Genomic DNA, 17748 nt, shown 5'->3' with positions numbered 1-17748 from the left:
TTTTCCTGGCCTGCCGCAAGACGTCCTGGACCCCGGGGTATTTGGCAATGAATCGCTGCACGACTAAGTTAAGGACGTGTGCGATGCTTGGCACGTGTGTCATTTTGCCCTGTTTCAGCGCCCTCAGCAGATTGGCACCATTGTCGCACACCACTTCACCAACTGTCCAATTGAGTGGGGTTAGACACTGATCGGCCTGTGACCACAGAGCTCAAAGGAGTGCTGGACCGGTGTGGCTCTTGGCTTCCAGGCACAACATCCGCAGCACAGCATGGTAACGTCTCGCCTGGCACGTCGAATAGGTTCTGGGGAGCTGAAGGGGCGCAGCGGAAGAGGCAGTAGCAATGGAAAAGGAGGAGTCAGCCGAGGAGGAGACGGAGTATGGAGTAGGAGGAGGAGAACAAGAGGCAGGCCTGCATGCAATCCGTGGCGGTAACACCAAATCCACACGGGTGCCATGGGTTGCATGCTTGACAGCCGTCAGAAGGTTCACCCAGTGGGTAGTAAATGTTATGTACCTACCTTCCCGTGTTTGCTAGACCACATGTCTGTGGTCAGATGTATCTTGGCACCGACACTGTGTGCAAAAGATACATTCACTTGCTGCTGAACATGGCCATATAGCTCTGGGATGCCCTTCTGGGAGAAATATTTCCTTCCGGGGACCTTCCATTGCGATGTGCCAATGGCCACAAATTTTCTAAAGGCCTCCGAGTCCACCAGTTTATATGGCAGTATTTGGTGGGCTAGACGTTCCGACATGCCACCGATCAGCCGTTGGGCAAGAGGGTCATCCTGCGTCGTCAACTTTTTACGTTCGAACATTTGGGCCACGGAAGCCTGCCTTTTGCCAGATGAACGCGACTATGGCATGGTGGAAGGTGGAGTGGAGGACAAATGGGAGGAGAGAGAAGGAAAAGAGGCAGGACGTGGAGCGCAGGGAGTGTGGCTTTGTGGGTTCTGACGGTGTTGCTTCCATTGGGCTCGGTGATGGGAGGCCAGGTGCCATCTTAAGGTGGTCGTCTCTAGGTGAGTGTTGGGCTTACCGCGACTTATGCGTTGACAGCAAAGGCTGCAGATGGCAAAACTATTTTCAGCAGCGGACGCGTTAAAAAAAGCCCACACTGCGGAGCCATGTGCCGACCTCCTGGGAGTGCCAGATGTGACCGTGAATGGTGGATGGCTCGCTCCAGATACATTTGCAGTCTGCTTTTTGCCTCCTGTGCACTACGAGTTCTGCCTGCTTCTCCTACTTCTACCCCCTATCTGCTGCTCTGTCTATCCCTCTGAACTCCCCTCCTCTTCCTCTCTTGTGGGCACCCACGTGACATCCATCGGCACATCATCATGGTCGCCTTCACCACCACTGACATTAGAGATCTTGGAGTAGGTAGCAACAGCGGGGACCTCCGTCCTTGGACTGATCTGGGTATTGTCGTCAGACCGCTGTGTGGCGGCTGTTGCTACCTCCTCTTCCTCATCTGATGCCAAGAATGGCTGCGCATCGGTAAGGTCTGGGAATGGATGGGAAAATAATTGACTCGAGTGGAGGGGCTATGGTGGTGGTGGTGGTGGTGTCTTTGGGAGTGCACACAACAGAGAGTGAGGAGGGTGCAGATACAGAGGATGAGGAGGGTGCAGAAGCAGAATTCTGAGTGAGCCACTCAACCAACTCTGGTGCGTTCTTTGACGTTATCGCACGCACCTTCTCCATCTTCCCACTTAGGCTCCGGCTTTGTACACCTGCCCGACCCCTAACACCCCTGCGGAATGGCCTGCCTCTTCCTCTGCCTGTCATTTTCAAAATGACCCTGTGACAAAGTCCCTATAGAAGAGCAGTATTTGTGGAAGCAGGTATATAGAACCCCTTAATGATTATTTGCTGGAAGCAGGTATATTTTTTGGGGGGAAACAGGTATATCACACCAGTTGCAAATAGTTGTTCCAATAGCGTTTGTCCCTTTGTATAGCTGCGGTATCTCAGCAGAACGGCACACAACTGCTGCACAATACAAATGTACTATATAGAAAGTATATTATAGGTATATAAAACCCCTGCCTCAATCAGTTTTTTGGGGGGCTACTGGTATATCACACCAGTTGCGATTAGTTGCTCCAATAACATTTGTTCCTCTGTATAGCTGCGGTATCCCTGCAGAACAGCACACAACTGCTGCACAATACAAATTCACTATATAGAAAGTATATTATCGGTATATTACACCCCTCCCTCAATCAGTTTTTTAGGAGGGCAACTGGTATATCACACCAGTTGCAATTAGTTGTTACAATAGCGTGTGTTCCTCTGTATAGCTGCGGTATCTCAGCAGAACCGCACACAACTGCTGCACAATACAAATGTATATTATAGGTATATAACACCCCTGCCTCAATCAGTTTTTTGTGGGGCAACTGGTATATCACACCAGTTGCAATTAGTTGTCCCCTGCCTCAATCAGTTTTTTGGGGGGCAACTGGTATATCACACCAGTTGCAATTAGTTGTTCCAATAGCATTTGTCCCTCTTTATAGCTGCGGTATCGCTGCAGAACCGCACACAACTGCTGCACAATACAAATGCACCATATAGAAAGTATATTATAAGTATATTACACCCCTGCCTCAATCAGTTTTTTTTGGGGGGGGGGGGCAACTGGTATATCACACCAGTTGCATTAGTTATTCCAATAGCGTTTGTCCCTCTGTATAGCTGCAGTATCATAGCAGAACTGCACACAACTGCTGCACAATACAAATGCACTATAATATACTTTCTATGTTAGAAAGTATATTACAGTCCTGATCAAAAGTTTAAGACCACTTGAAAAATGGCAAAAATCATATTTTACATTGTTGGATCTTAACAAGGTTCCAAGTAGAGCTTTAATATGCAACAAGAAGAAATGAGAGTGAGACAAAACATTTTTTTGAGCATTCAATTAATTGAAAATAATAAAAATTTTAGGACCGCATGCCTTTAAAAGGCCAAATCTGTGCAAAGATGTGGATTCATTGTCATCTTCTGTCAGGTAGTCACACGTTGTGATGGCAAAGGCAAAAAAACTCTCCCTTTTTGAACGTGTTCGGGTTGTTGAACTACATAAGCAGGGTCTCTCACAGCGCGCCATCGCTGCTGAGGTGGGACGCAGTAAGACAGTCATTTGGAATTTCTTAAATGATCCTGAGGGTTATGGAACAAAAAAGTCAAGTGGAAGACCCAAAAACATTTCATCAGCACTGAGCCGGAGGATCCAATTGGCTTTCCGTCAAGACACTGGACTATCCTCGACCCAAATTAAGGCTCCTACTGGTGCTGACTGCAGCCCCATAACCATCAGACGGCATCTGAGACTGAAGGGCTTCAAAAACAAAAAACGTCTTCAAAGACCTCGTCTTCTTGAACGCCATAGAACTGCTCGTTTGGACTTTGCAAGAGAGCACCAAACATTGGACATTCAAAGGTGGAAGAAAGTTTTATTCTCTGATGAGAAAAAAATTTAACCTTGATGGTCCTGATGGTTTCCAACGTTACTGGCATGACAAGCATATCCCACCTGAGATGTTTTTTACGCGCCACAGTGGAGGGGGCCCCATAATGGTCTGGGGTGCTTTTTCCTTCAGTGGAACAATGGAGCTTCAGTAAGTGCAGGGGCATCAAACGGCCGCTGACTATGTCCAGATGTTGCAGAGAGCATTCCTCATGACTGAGGGCCCTCGTCTGTGTGGTAACGACAGGGTTTTTCAACAGGACAACACTACAGTACACAATGCCCGCAGGACAAGGGACTTCTTCCAGGAGAATAACATCACTCTTTTGGCCCATCCTGCATGTTCCCCCGATCTAAATCCAATTGAGAACCTTTGGGGATGGATGGCAAGGGAAGTTTACAAAAATGGACAACAGTTCCAGACAGTAGATGGCATTCGTGCGGCCATCTTCACCACTTGGAGAAATGTTCCCACTCACCTCATGGAAACGCTTGCATCAAGCATGCCGAAACGAATTTTTGAAGTGATAAACAATAACGGCGGAGCTACTCATTACTGAGTTCATGTTTGGAAGTTGGATTTCTATTTTGGGGGGTTTAGTTTTTTTTTGGAGGTGTGGTCCTAAACTTTTGATCAGCTGAAAAACAGCCTGTTTCAGTTTATTCGTTGTTTTCATAAAATTGAATGCTCAAAAAATGTTTTGTCTTACTCCCATTTTTTTCTTGTTCCATGTTGAAGCTCTACTTGGAACCTTGTTAAGATCCAGCCATGCTAAATATGATTTTTTGCCATTTTTCAAGTGGTCTTAAACTTTTGATCAGGACTGTATAAGTTTATCACACCCCTCAGTATGTCACACCTATCGATAGCACACCTATACTAGTCCTTAAAAGTACTTTTATGACCCTATTATCTAGTGTTTGGTGTCCCTAACAGTCTGTCCCTGCTCCATACAGCAACCTCTCCCTACACTGGCAAAAGACTGAATGTAAAATGGCGGCCAGATTGGGTTTATTTATAGGGTAGGGGTTGTGTCCATGTGCTGAAACGTCTCAATTGGCTGTCCTGTCCCACCTAATGGATGTGTCATGGGTCAAAGTTCTGCACAATGCAAAAAAATATGGCCCCGGCGGACGTCGCCATATGTTCGCCTGTTCGGCGAACCGCGAACGAGCAAAGTTTGCTGCAAAACGACCGCCGTGTGAACCGCAAGGCCATCCCTAGCTGTGATCACATCACGTTTTTGTCCTATGACTACATGGCGTATACATTAACCCTTTCAGGACCGGACATTTTTCACCTTTCTGTCCAAGCCATTTTTAGCAAATCTGCCATGTGTCACTTCATGTGGTAATACCTTTAAAACGCTTTTACATATCCAAGCAATTCTGAGATTGTTTTCTCGTCACATATTGTACTTCATGACAGTGGTAAAATTGAGTCAAAAAATGACATTTTTATTTATAAAAAATACCAAATTTACCAAAAATGTGGAAAAATTAGCAAATTTCCAAATTTTACATTTCTCTACTTTTATAATAGATAGTAATACCTCCAAAATTAGTTATTACTCTACATTCCCCATATGTCTCTTTCATGTTTGGATCATTTTGAAAATGACATTTTATTTTTTGGGGACTTTAGAAGGCTTAGAAGTTTAGAAGCAAATCTTATTTTCAGGACCAGTTCAGTTATGAAGTCACTTTCTGGGGCTTACATATTAGAAACCACCCATAAATTACCCCATTTTAGAAACTACACCCCTCAAGCTATTCAAAACTGATTTTACAAACGTTGTTACCCTTTAGGTGCCCCACGAGAATTAAATGAAAATGGGAATGAAATTTCAAAATTTAACTTTTTTTTGCAGATTTTAAATTTTTATCTATTTTTTTCAGCAACAAACCAAGGGTTAACAGCCAAAAAAAACTCAAAATCTATTAACCTGAATCTAGAGTTTACAGAAACACCCTATATGTGCTCAAAAATGATGTATGGGCGCATAGCAGGCTTTAGAGTGGAAGGAGCACCATATGGCTTTTGGAGAGCGGATTTAGCTGGAATGGTAATTGGGAGCTATGTCGCACATGAAGACACCCTGAGGTTGCCCTGCAGTGGAAACCCCCAAAAAGTGATCCCATTCTGGAAACTACACCCCTTAAGGAATATTTTAAAGTGTGTAGTGAGCACTTAGACCCATCAGGCGTTTCACAGAATTAGGAAACGATTGGCTATGAAAATTAAAAATTACAGTATTTTCCAGAAAAAGTTGCTTTACACCCACATTTTTCACATTCACAAGGGGAAACAGGACAAAATGCTCCCCACATTTTAATCCCCATTTCAAACCAAATACACCAACACCCCATATGTGCTCAAAAAATGATGTATGGATGCATGGCATAGTTCAAAAGGGACTTTTGGAGGGCAGATTTTACAGGATTGACTTTTGGGAGCTATGTCGCATATAAAGACACCCTGAGGTACCCCTAGAGTGGAAACCCCCCAAAAGTGACCCCATTCTGGAAACTACACCCCTCAAGGAATATTTCAAGATGTGTATTGAGAACTTTGTCCTCAACAGTGATTCATGGATTTGGCTGTGAAAATGAAAAATTACATTTTTTTTCCCCAAAAAATGGACTTTAGGCCCAAATTTTTTACTTTCACAAGGGTGAACTGGAGGAAATGTACCACCTAATTTATTGCCCATTTTCTCGTGATTACAGCAATACCCCATATGTGCTTGTATACTGCTATATGGGCGTACCACAGGGGTCAGAAGGAAAGGAGCACCAAATGGCTTCTGGAAGCCAGATTTCACCAGAATAATTGACATCTTGCAATTGAACACACCCTGAGGTACCCCTAGGAAACCCCCAAAAAGTGACACCATTCCAGAAACTACATCCCTCAAGGAATATTTCAAGGTGTGTAGTGAACACTTTGACCCATCGGGCAATTCACAGAATTAGGGAACGCTTGGCTGTGAAAAATAAAATAAAAAATTTTTTCCAAGAAAAGTTGCTTTACACCCACTTTTTCACTTTCACAAAGGGTAACAGGACAAAATGCGCCCCACATTTTGTTCCCCATTTTCCCCCGAATATGCCAAAACCCCATATGTGCTCAAAAAATGAAGTATGGGCGCACAGCAGGCTTCAGAGTGGAAGGAGCACCATATGGCGTTAGGAGAGCGGATTTAGCTGGAATGGTAATTGGGAGCTATGTTGCATGTGAAGACACCCTGAGGTGGCCCTACAGTGGAAACCCCCAAAAGTGACCCCATTCCGGAAACTACACCCCTCAAGGAATATTTCAAGGTGTGTAGTGAGCACTTTCACCCATCAGGCGTTTCACAGATTTAGGAAATGTTTGGCTGTGAAAATGAAAAATTTAAAAAAATTTCCAGAAAAAGTTGTTTTACACCCACATTTTTCACTTTCACAAGGGATAACTGGACAAAATTCACCCCACATTTTGTTCCCCATTTCCCCCCCAAATACGCCAACACCCCATATGTGCTCAAAAAATGATGTATGGGCTCACAGCAGGCTTCAGAGTGGAAGGAGCACCATATGGCGTTAGGAAAGGGGATTTCGCTGGAATGGTAATTGGGAGCTATGTCACATGTGAAGACACCCTGAGGTGGCCCTACAGTGGAAACCCCCAAATAGTGACCCCATTCTGGAAACTACACCCCTCAAGATATATTTCAAGGTGTGTAGTGAGCACTTTGACCCATCGGGCGTTTCACAGAATTAGGAAACGCTTGGCTGTGAAAATAAAAAATTACGGTACAATTTTTTTCTAGAAAAAGTTGCTTTACACCAACATTTTTCACTTTCACAAGGGGTAACAGGACAAAATGCACCCCACATTTTGTTCCCCATTCCCCCCGGAATATGCCAACACCCCATATGTGCTCAAAAAATGATGTATGGACGCATGGCAGGGCTCTAGAGACAAACAGCTAAATATGGATGTTGCTGACCTGAATTGGCAGACATGTATTTTAGGTGCCATGTCGCATTAAATAAATTCCTGAGGTCCCCAGAAATGAAAAACCCCAACAAGTGACCCCATTTTGGAAATAGCACCCCCATACGAACATTTTAAGTGGTAGAAAAGATACTTTTTAGCAAACAGGTGTCTCACAGAAGACAGAAATACTTATGAAAGCATTTCAAACCACATATACAAGGGGTTAAAGGAGAAAATTGACCCATGGTTGTGTTCCCCATTTTCTCCCCATTCAGGAAACACCCCATATGTGCTTGTAGCCTGCTGTATTGGCGCACAGCAGGCAAACGGCAAAATATGAATTTTGCTGACAGGTCTGAATTGGCAGACATGGATTTTAGCTGCCATGTCGCATTAAATAAATTTTCTGAGGTCACCTGAAATTAAAAACCCCAAGAAGTGACCCCATTTGGTAAAGGGCACGCCCTTACGAACATTTTAAGTAGTGGAAAGGGTACTTTTCAGCAAACAGGTGTCTCACAGAAGGCAGAAATACTAGAGAAAGGATTTCAAAGCACACATTTGTAAAAATGAAACATTACTAGCAGACCCCAATTTTTCACTTTCACAAGGGGTTAAAGGAGAAAATGCACCCCAGTATATGTTGCCCATTTTCTCCCCTTTTTTTAAAACACCCCATATGTGCCTGTAGCCTTTTTGTAGGCCTGAATAAACAGTTATGGATTTTAGCTGCCATGTCGCATTAAAGGGAACCTGTCACCGGGATTTTGTGTATAGAGCTGAGGACATGGGTTGGTAGATGGCCACTAGCACATCCGCAATACCCAGTCCCCATAGCTCTCTGTGCTTTTATTGTGTGAAAAAACTGATTTGATACATATGCTAATTAACATAAAAGAGTCATATCTTACTTGTGTGACCAGAGAAGAGTCATATTTTCAAGCTCTGACTCATCTCAGGTTAATTTGCATATGTATCAAATCGGTTTTTATACACAATAAAAGCACACAGAGCTATGGGGACTGGGTATTGTGGGTGTGCTAGCAGCTATCTAGCAACCCATGTCCTCAGCTCTATACACAAAATCCTGGTGACAGGTTCCCTTTAAATAAATTTCCTGAGGTCCCCAGAAATTAAAAACCCCAAGAAGTGACCCCTTTTGAAAAGTGCACCCCCGTACGAACATTTTAAGAGGTGAAAGGGGCACGGTTGTCTCACAGAAAAAAATATGTAGTGGTTGTTGGAAAGTGGATATGCAAGCGAGGTGGACTAAATCAGAGATATAAAGTGGAAATATTAAAGGGAGCATAAAGTATGAAATTAAATTACTACTCTATGGATGTGTGGTAGATTCTGAAACACTCCTGCATTCACAGGCCAGGTTTTTCAGGGCAGGTTTCACAGTGGTAAATGGTGTATTTCCTTATCCCCCTTTTGGAACACACCCTGCATCTTTTTTGGCTCCGTCCCTTCCTTGCTGTCTGGGGGACTTGATCTGGAAAATGTTGCCCTGGCACAACACAGGCACCATAACTTCCTGAAGTACTGGGACCCTCCCCAGCCTGGGTTTGAAAAATTAGGGCCCTGATTACCACTTCTTGGAACTGAAGGAAAGTTCCTCTGTGGCCTGCAGATGAAATAGCACATACACATTGCACATTGCCATCTGTACAATGTGTACGGCCAGCTTTTTGTACCACACTTTTTTTTTTTCATGTGGCACTGTAGGGCTCCATAAGTTGATCTGCAAGATCCACCCCTCCCATGTGCCTGTTGTAGTCCAGGATGCAAACTGGTTTAGGAGTAGTGGTTGTGGTACCACGTACAGGGGCAGAGGAGCTGGCGTTAGTGTGAATGTTGATTAGTACAAGGATGTCCCTCTTGTCCTTGTACTTAACCACCAGCATGTTATCATGGAGGAGAGCCCTACTTTCACCTATTCTCAGTGGCTGCCCTACCAGGGATCTAGGGAGGCCTCTCTGATTTTTGCGCACTGTGCCGCAAGCCATAGTACCTCTGGCAGTTAGGGACCTGAATAGGGGTATGATGGTATAATAGTTATCCACATAGAGGTGGTAACCCTTATCCAGCAGGATATCCAGCACAATCTTCCCACTAACTCCTAGGATGGAGGGGCATCCTGGGGGTTCTATCTGGGAATATCTCCCTTCATAAACGCGGAATTTGTGGGTGTACCCAGAGCTACTCTCACAAAGTTTGTATATTTGTATGCCATACCTTGCCCGTTTGCTAGGCAGGTACTGGCGGAATCTAATCCTCCCTTCGAACAGTAATACGGACTCATCTAGTCAATTACACATACATTTTTATTGGGGTTGTACATCTCAGCAAACTTTGTGCTGAAGTGGTCAATGACAGACCTAACTTTGAACAGACGGTCAAATGTTGGGTTGTTTTGGGGTGGGCACTGTGCATTGTCATTGTAGTGTAGGAATTTCCGAATTGAATCAAATCAGTTCCGGATCATGGTCTGACTGTAAATTGGAGTCTGGTAAAAAATGTCCGAACTCCAATATTGCCTAATAGTTGTTTTTTTTACAACGCCCATATGCAGCACGAGTCCCCAAAATGTCATCATCTCTACTGCACTTACTGGGGTCCAACCTAGGGGTCTAGCATATGGCGAAGTAGGGATCTGGGAAATAAATTGCTGGGCATATAAATTTGTTTGGGTCACCATCAAATTTATAAAACTCTGGAATTTGGGGCTGATAATCGTCAGGGGGTGTGGTCCATAAGGGTTCACTCTGGGGGGCTGCCTCCTCTGCTACCCTGGGGCGCCTTCTAGAGGGTCCCTCATCAGCGGATGATGATGCTGATGAGGGGGTAGAGGAATATAGGAAAGTGGAATCCTCTTCTCCCTCACTGGCAGACTCTGTATCGGAGGCAAGCATGGCGTATGCCTGTTCAGCTGATTATACACGTAGGGATGGCTGGGCCATTTTTATTTTATTGGGGTGTGATGTGTGAAACGGGTAAACCTTTATTTTGTGTGTATGTAGTGTTTTCACACGTGAAGAAAGGTTGTAAAAAAACGCACCTAGGTTTTTGGGGAGGAAAATGAGAAAAAAAATATTTTTAACCAAAAGGTGTGCTGTGTGTTTGGTGGGTTTGGAACTAATGGTGGTCTGTGGATGGCACTATTACTGGGGATCTGTGGATGATGGACACTGGTATGGGGGGATCTGTGGATGATGGACACTGTTATGAGGGGATCTGTGGATGACGGACACTGTTATGGGGGGATCTGTGGATGACGGACACTGTTATGGGGGGATCTGTGGATGACGGACACTGTTATGGGGGGGATCTGTGGATGACGGACACTGTTATGGGGGGATCTGTGGATGACGTACACTGTTATGTGGGGGATCTGTGGATGACGGACACTGTTATGGGGGGGATCTGTGGATGACGGACACTGTTATGGGGGGATCTGTGGATGACGGACACTGTTATGGGGGGATCTGTGGATGACGGACACTGTTATGGGAGGATCTGTGACAGACACTGTTATGGGGGGATCTGTGGCTTGCACTGTTACAGGGGGATCTGTGGCTGGCACTGTTACAGGGGGGATCTGTGGTTGGCACTGTTAGAGGGGGGATCTGTGGGTGGCACTGTTATATATGTGCCATCCACAGACCCCACAGCCCATAACAGTGCCATCCACAGACCCCCCCAGCCCATAACGGTGCCAGCTACAGACCCCCCCAGCCCAAACCTGTGCCATCCACAGACCCCCCCAGCCCATAACTGTGCCATCCACAGATGTCCCCCATAAAAATGTCATCCACAGATCCCCCTCCCCGCCGCAGCTCCAGTATACAAATATAAGATGTCTTATTCAATTAATAGTTATTAAACATGCCCCCTCACTCCTAATAGTACCTTACTTCCTAACCACTTCAGTACAACGCAGGCAGGCAGGGCGGGCGGCCGGCGCGTCACTCACTGACTTCACTTGCCTGCGCCACCTGCTTCATTCATAAAGTAGGCGGCGCAGGCATGTGACATCAGGGAGTTATGCTGCCGCCCGCCCGGCCTGCCTGCCGGCATTCTACTGAAGCTGTTAGGATGTAAGGTACCATTAGGAGTGAGGGGGCATGTTTAATAACTATTAATTGAATAAGACATCTTATATTAGTATACCGGAGCGGCAGGGCGGGGCTATAGTACACTGACTGCACCGCCCTGCCGCTATTGCCGGCCCCCAGCTCCTCCTCCCAGTCCCTCCCCCGCTCGCTCGTACATCGCAGCTTGCGATGTAAAACTGCCACCATTCGCCCCATAAGACGCAGGGGCATTTTCCCCCCATTTTGGGGGGAGAAAAAGTGCGTCTTATGGGGCGAAAAATACGGTATTTTCAGGATTTTTTTTTTTACTTTCTATAAAAAAAAAGTATTTTCTGCACAAAAAAAATCTTTACTGCACAAAAAAATGTCTCTGCTGCACAAAAAAAAAGTCTTTGCTGCACAAAAAAAAGTATTTTTTGCAACAACAAAAAAAACTTGCATTGCAAACTGAGCAGACACAATCAGTAATGGACACTACTGATTGGTGCTCAGTGGTTGCAAAATGTACATACACAGATGGTGCGTTCGTGCAAAAACCTAAACTCACACTAACTGAAATGTCTGTATATATACAGACCAAAAGTTTGGATACACCTTCTCATTCAAAGAGTTTTCTTTATTTTCATGACTATGAAAATTGTAGATTCACACTGAAGGCATCAAAACTATGAATTAACACATGTTGTATTATATACATAACAAACAAGTGTGAAACAACTGAAAATATGTAATATTGTAGGTTCTTCAAAGTAGCCACCTTTTGCTTTGATTACTGCTTTGCACATTCTTGGCATTCTCTTGATGAGCTTCAAGAGGTAGTCCCCTGAAATGGTTTTCACTTCACAGGTGTGCCTTGTCAGGTTTAATAAGTGGGATTTCTTGCCTTATAAATAGGTTTGGGACCATCAGTTGCGTTGAGGAGAAGTCAGGTGGATACACAGCTGATAGTACTACTGAATAGACTATTAGAATTTGTATTATGGCAAGAAAAAAGCAGCTAAGTAAAGAAAAACGAGTGGCCATCATTACTTTAAGAAATGAAGGTCAGTCAGTCAGCCAAAAAACTGGGAAAACTTTGAAAGTAAGGGCTATTTGACCATGAAGGAGAGTGATGGGGTGCTGCGCCAGATGACCTGGCCTCCACAGTCACCGGACCTGAACCCAATCGAGATGGTTTGGGGTGAGCTGGACCGCAGAGTGAAGGCAAAAGGGCCAACAAGTGCTAAGCATCTGTGGGAACTCCTTCAAGACTGTTGGAAGACCATTTCAGAGGACTACCTCTTGAAGCTCATCAAGAAAATGCCAAGAGTGTGCAAAGCAGTAATCAAAGCAAAAGGTGGCTACTTTGAAGAACCTAGAATATGACATATTTTCAGTTGTTTCACACTTGTTTGTTATGTATATAATTCAACATGTGTTAATTCATAGTTTTGATGCCTTCATAGTCATGAAAATAAAGAAAACTCTTTGAATGAGAAGGTGTGTCCAAACTTTTGGTCTGTACTGTGTATATATATATATATATATATATATATATATATATATACATATATATCTAACTACCACTAACTGCAAGTCTTTTTTCAAACCCCCAAAAAATAAAAAATAAATGTGCAGATGCTACTGAGCACACTACTGATCGGTGCTCTACAGCATGCACACACACAGATCGTGTTTGCGTGCAAAAACTTTAGTATAAAAATTCACTACAGTGAACACTGACTAAAAATGTAACTTATGTCTATATTGTGGGGGTTTAGCTCTATCTCCAGGGTCTCAGTCACAGAATTCTCGCTGACAACCGTGTTGATTGTCCAAACTGCATTTATTTTTTAAACCAGCACCAACAAACACTGTACAAAATGAAAATCTGCCCGTCTGGGCTCTACCTAAACATAACATAAATCCCTGACTCACCTATACAGAGCGCAGTTCCCACACTGTCTCTGGTGCGGCTTTCTCAGCCAGTAGTCCACCAGCCCCCAGGCTGTAGCACAGTCAGTCCAGACTATCTCCCAGCCTCATGGTCTTTCAGCCTTGTCCAGCTGAGACCACACTCACAGAGCCTCCAGCAGAACTGGGTTTCACAAAAACTCTGTCTCCTTCCCCAGACTGGGAGCCACACCCAAGTCCAGCAACAGGATTAAATACCATCCCTGGACATGGGCATATTCCCGGACTGGAGCATTGCCTGTTCCCAGTAAAAGCCCTCCCTGGACTAGCTGTCTTGGTGTCCACCAACTAACTTGGTGGCCACCTATATCTAGGGCCTTTACTCCACCAAGGCCGGGCCCCTGGGTGACAAGCTCCTGGTGCAAACAACACCCCTTTTCCATGCTTCCCCGGGACTTTACTGCACCCATCACTATTCACATTGCCACAATATATATAGAAATATAGAACTCTATATATATTTATATAAAGACCTAACTACCAGTTCTTCTTTTTTAACCAAAAAAAATGAAAAATTGGCCAAAAATTCTGCACAAATAATCCCCAGGTGCTGATCAGGCAGGTACGCACTTAACAGCACTTGGCAGTCACAGCTCGCACGCAGAAAAAGTGGTGCTGAGCTGGAAAATGGTAAAAAAAAAAGACCAAAAAAAGTGTACGGACCAATTGGCGTCCGTAAAAAAAGGAAGGGGGAGAGGGGGATTGGAGGGGAGGGAGGGGGGACAGGAAGGGACAAGGACGAAGGGTGGTTTAGGGATCTGGAACAGCTGCAAAAGAAAAAAAGAAAATCTGTGCAGCTATTCCAGATGTTGTTCTTTCTTCTTCTTTTCTTCTTTCTTCTTTTCAGCAGGAAAGGGGTTAAATTGCAAGCCAACAAGCAGCACAGAGAAGCACAGAACCTCTCTGCAAGCAGTCACCAGCTAGAATGACTGCATGCAGGGAAGTTCTGCCTCTTCCTGTGCAGCTATAGTGCTGCCATTGGCTGGAGCGTTGTTCCGGCCAATAGCAGCGCTGGCAAGGGACCGAAAACACTGGTGTTCCCTGTCTCACCTTGGAGGTGACCAGGGCTGACTTGTTCAGCACCTGCCACCTCCCCCTGACCTCCTCCCGACCCTCCCCGATGCCTCTGACAGCTTCTTGTGCTGCGATGTGCCGGTCTCATTGATCGGCCAATCGCAGCGCTTGGAGCTGCAGGGGGCGGTGCAACTGCCCTTTATCCGGCACGGCTGCCTGCCGGTAAGAGCAGGCATGGTGCCGCGATTCCCCCCGATCCTTCCCCAGAGGCCCGCGGACCTTGCGCTGTACATGTACGGTGCTGGGCGTTAAGGGGTTAAAGAGGTTGTCCGAACCTGGACATAACCTCTTCGTCACTCATTTAGCATGTCTGAGTGGAGCATCGGTATTTCTTGCTCCGATGCTCTGCCTTGCCCTGCACTTCCTCACTACTCTAGGCGCAGGCTTCCGCCTAGCATTAATTCCGGGGTGGTCTAAAAACAGCCTAGGGCAGCGGTATAGACCACCCATTCGTGCCGGTGACGTCACCAGGATCACTGCTAGGCAGACATCTGTGTCTTGTATACTCATGTGAAGCCCAGTACTTCACCAGCAGTAAAGAAAACAGCCCTCCGAAATTCTCCGATATTCTCCGATACTCCACTCAGACATGCTAAATGAGTGAAGAAGTGGTTATGTCCAGGTTCAGCTCTGAACCCGGACAACCCCTTTAAATGGCTGCCTCAAACAGATATCATACAGTAAAAATGAATATTGTATACATTAATGTATACGTTTTTTAATGGACTCTGCAAGATGAAAAAGCGTAGTGTACTTCCTTCATCCTTTTACCCCAACAGTCCCTATCGTGTATCACTAGCGAATTACTCTGCAGATTTTATGCTAAAGATCTAGTATGGACAGGAGGACAGTTACATGGGGACATTAAGGCGGTCTGTGAGTTTGGTGTGACTAAAATGATCTGGATACAGGTAAATGTCTGGGACGTGGCATCAATAAAACTGTCTAATTCAGTGCAGAGGAGATGAGATAGGGAGACAGGGAGTAGCTAATTTATAACATATTGGGACAGTATACTGTATAGTATAAATCAACTACTCCCTGTCTAGTCTACTCAATAGCCAGTGCTGACTGCACAATCTGCCCTGCATCTCCCAATTGCTGGTTAGTTACTCAGCCGTCCAGAAGAATTATTCCCTGGCAGAGTTGAAGGGAAGAGCAAATATGGATGCATAGTATATATGTTAATTTCTAGAAATATATATGAGCCAGAAGGGAGGGAAAAAGAATTAACCCCAGCTGTCTTCACAGTGAGCGCTGCACTGTACTGTGTGAATGGACATGTCTTAGCAGGGTTCATTTAGAGAGCCAGTCTTCATTTCAGATACACTAAGATCAGTGATACATTGATTTGGTGATGGTCGTGGAACCAGTGATATGGCCATTTCTCCAAAGTGTCCCTGGAATCGTTTTTCAACAGGAGAATGTCAGGCCACATGTTCCTCATGCCACTGTAAGCAGCCTTTGTGGCCTAAACATGCTACCATTGCCTGTAGCGTCTCCTGACTTGTTTCCCATGGAGCAAATCTGGGACTTCATTGGTCAGCAATTGCAAAGGGGGCTGCCAGCAGTGGACCTTGATGATTTGCGTGCCCAAGTACATTCAGCGCAACAGAATATTCCTCAGGCAACTATTAATAACCTCACTGATATCATATCCAGGAGCATAAGTGCATGTATTTATGCGTGTGGTGCACTTGATACTGAATAAATCAAGATATTTTGAATACTTTGTTTCCATTTTTATCATTTTCATATCATTAACATGCATATCAATCCTGTGATTTCAATAATTTCACTACTTTTCCTTCTTGGTGTTGCAGTTTTAATGTTGAGTAGTATATATTACACAGTTGGCTTTTAATGTCAAGATTTATTTTTTTATATGCCCTACTGTTTGTTCACCGTAATGGCAAACTTTGGTTTTGTTTGAGAAATTAACTGGGTTCTTTGAATGCCACGTAATGTGCAGCTACAAAAATTGTTCATGTTGATCCTATATTCTCACAGGTGGTGCTTGGCCCTCTCATAGCCATTGCTTTGAAGCTTTCCCAGATTCATGAACGGACCGGACGTAAGGGACCCACCGTTATCACCTGAATCTACCCTTCATATACCAATATGGGCCAAAGAGTGTTCAAAGAGAGATTTATGCATCTTTCAATTATTGCCTTTATTTTGCTGTATATGCTTTTCTCCTCCAAAGTGATGTGTTTGTGTTTATCATGTTCACCATTACAGTTTAATTAAAATAATGTAATTTTATTTCAGACACCAAAATGTATTACAGTTTAATCATATCTTTAGTTTAATAAACTGGTGAAATGGAAGACCTAAGGTTATGAGTGATAGGGCTATTGGCACGTCTTTATCTTTTTATGCCAATCTCCAGACAGACATAAAGTGTAATATAATACTCTGAACACAGAGGCTATTGTTCAACATGCTTGTCGCTGAAAAGTTCATAAATCTGTGAATTTTAATTTAAGGAAAAGTATGGAAAATAAGGCACATGACAGAGCCATGACCAGTATGACAGAACCATTTTGAACATATCCTAACTGATCCTGAAGGATCCCATTGGCATATTGTCAGGCCCATCAGGTTTACATTGGGTTTGTGAAGGCAGATTGTTTCTATCAAAAATACCAGAGCCCCGAAAGAGCAGAAACACTTGCCATTGAGAACTGAGCCTGCAAAAATCATTTTAGACTAGGGACAATTATGATATCTAGAGTTGTCCATTTCTGTTTTATAACTGAAAAATTAAAGGGTACCAATACCCTAAACCTAAAAATTTGGTCAGAATAATACATCTGGCAAATATTCTGACTGGATAATCTCCAACATACTCCATATACTTCATACACTCCTGTATCTTGCACAACTCTACTCAGAGTATAGTCCAATCTCCAGAATGCACAAGCAAGCTGGATTATTATTACACATATATGTTACAGATCTTAGAATATAGAGAAAAACACAATGGAAACAAAGCAAACCTAATTCAAGTAGCAAGATCATTAAAGGTGTTTTCCAAATGTTGATACTGATTACCTATCCTCAGGATAGATCATCAACATCAAGTCAATGAGGGTCCGTCACTTTTACAGGAAGGATAACAAAAGTGACTTAAGACACCTCAGTCACA

The 17748-nt window shown here is 44.2% G+C and overlaps 1 protein-coding gene across 1 annotated transcript in view; it reads left to right on the top strand.

Moving 5' to 3' along the window:
• PGM5 (phosphoglucomutase 5) overlaps nucleotides 1-17481 on the top strand; it is a 187635-nt gene extending 170154 nt beyond the window's left edge. The window contains exon 11 of the mRNA XM_040417102.1: nucleotides 16608-17481. Coding sequence (XP_040273036.1) covers nucleotides 16608-16697 — 90 coding nt within the window. The 3' untranslated portion in view covers nucleotides 16698-17481. The remainder of the gene's footprint in view (nucleotides 1-16607) is intronic.
• Nucleotides 17482-17748: the final 267 nt, after the last annotated feature.

This window comes from Bufo bufo, chromosome 2, assembly GCF_905171765.1.
Source record: "Bufo bufo chromosome 2, aBufBuf1.1, whole genome shotgun sequence".
Lineage (NCBI taxonomy): Eukaryota > Metazoa > Chordata > Amphibia > Anura > Bufonidae > Bufo > Bufo bufo.
Note: the sequence above shows the minus strand (reverse complement) of the source record. Positions and strands in the feature narration are given on the sequence as shown.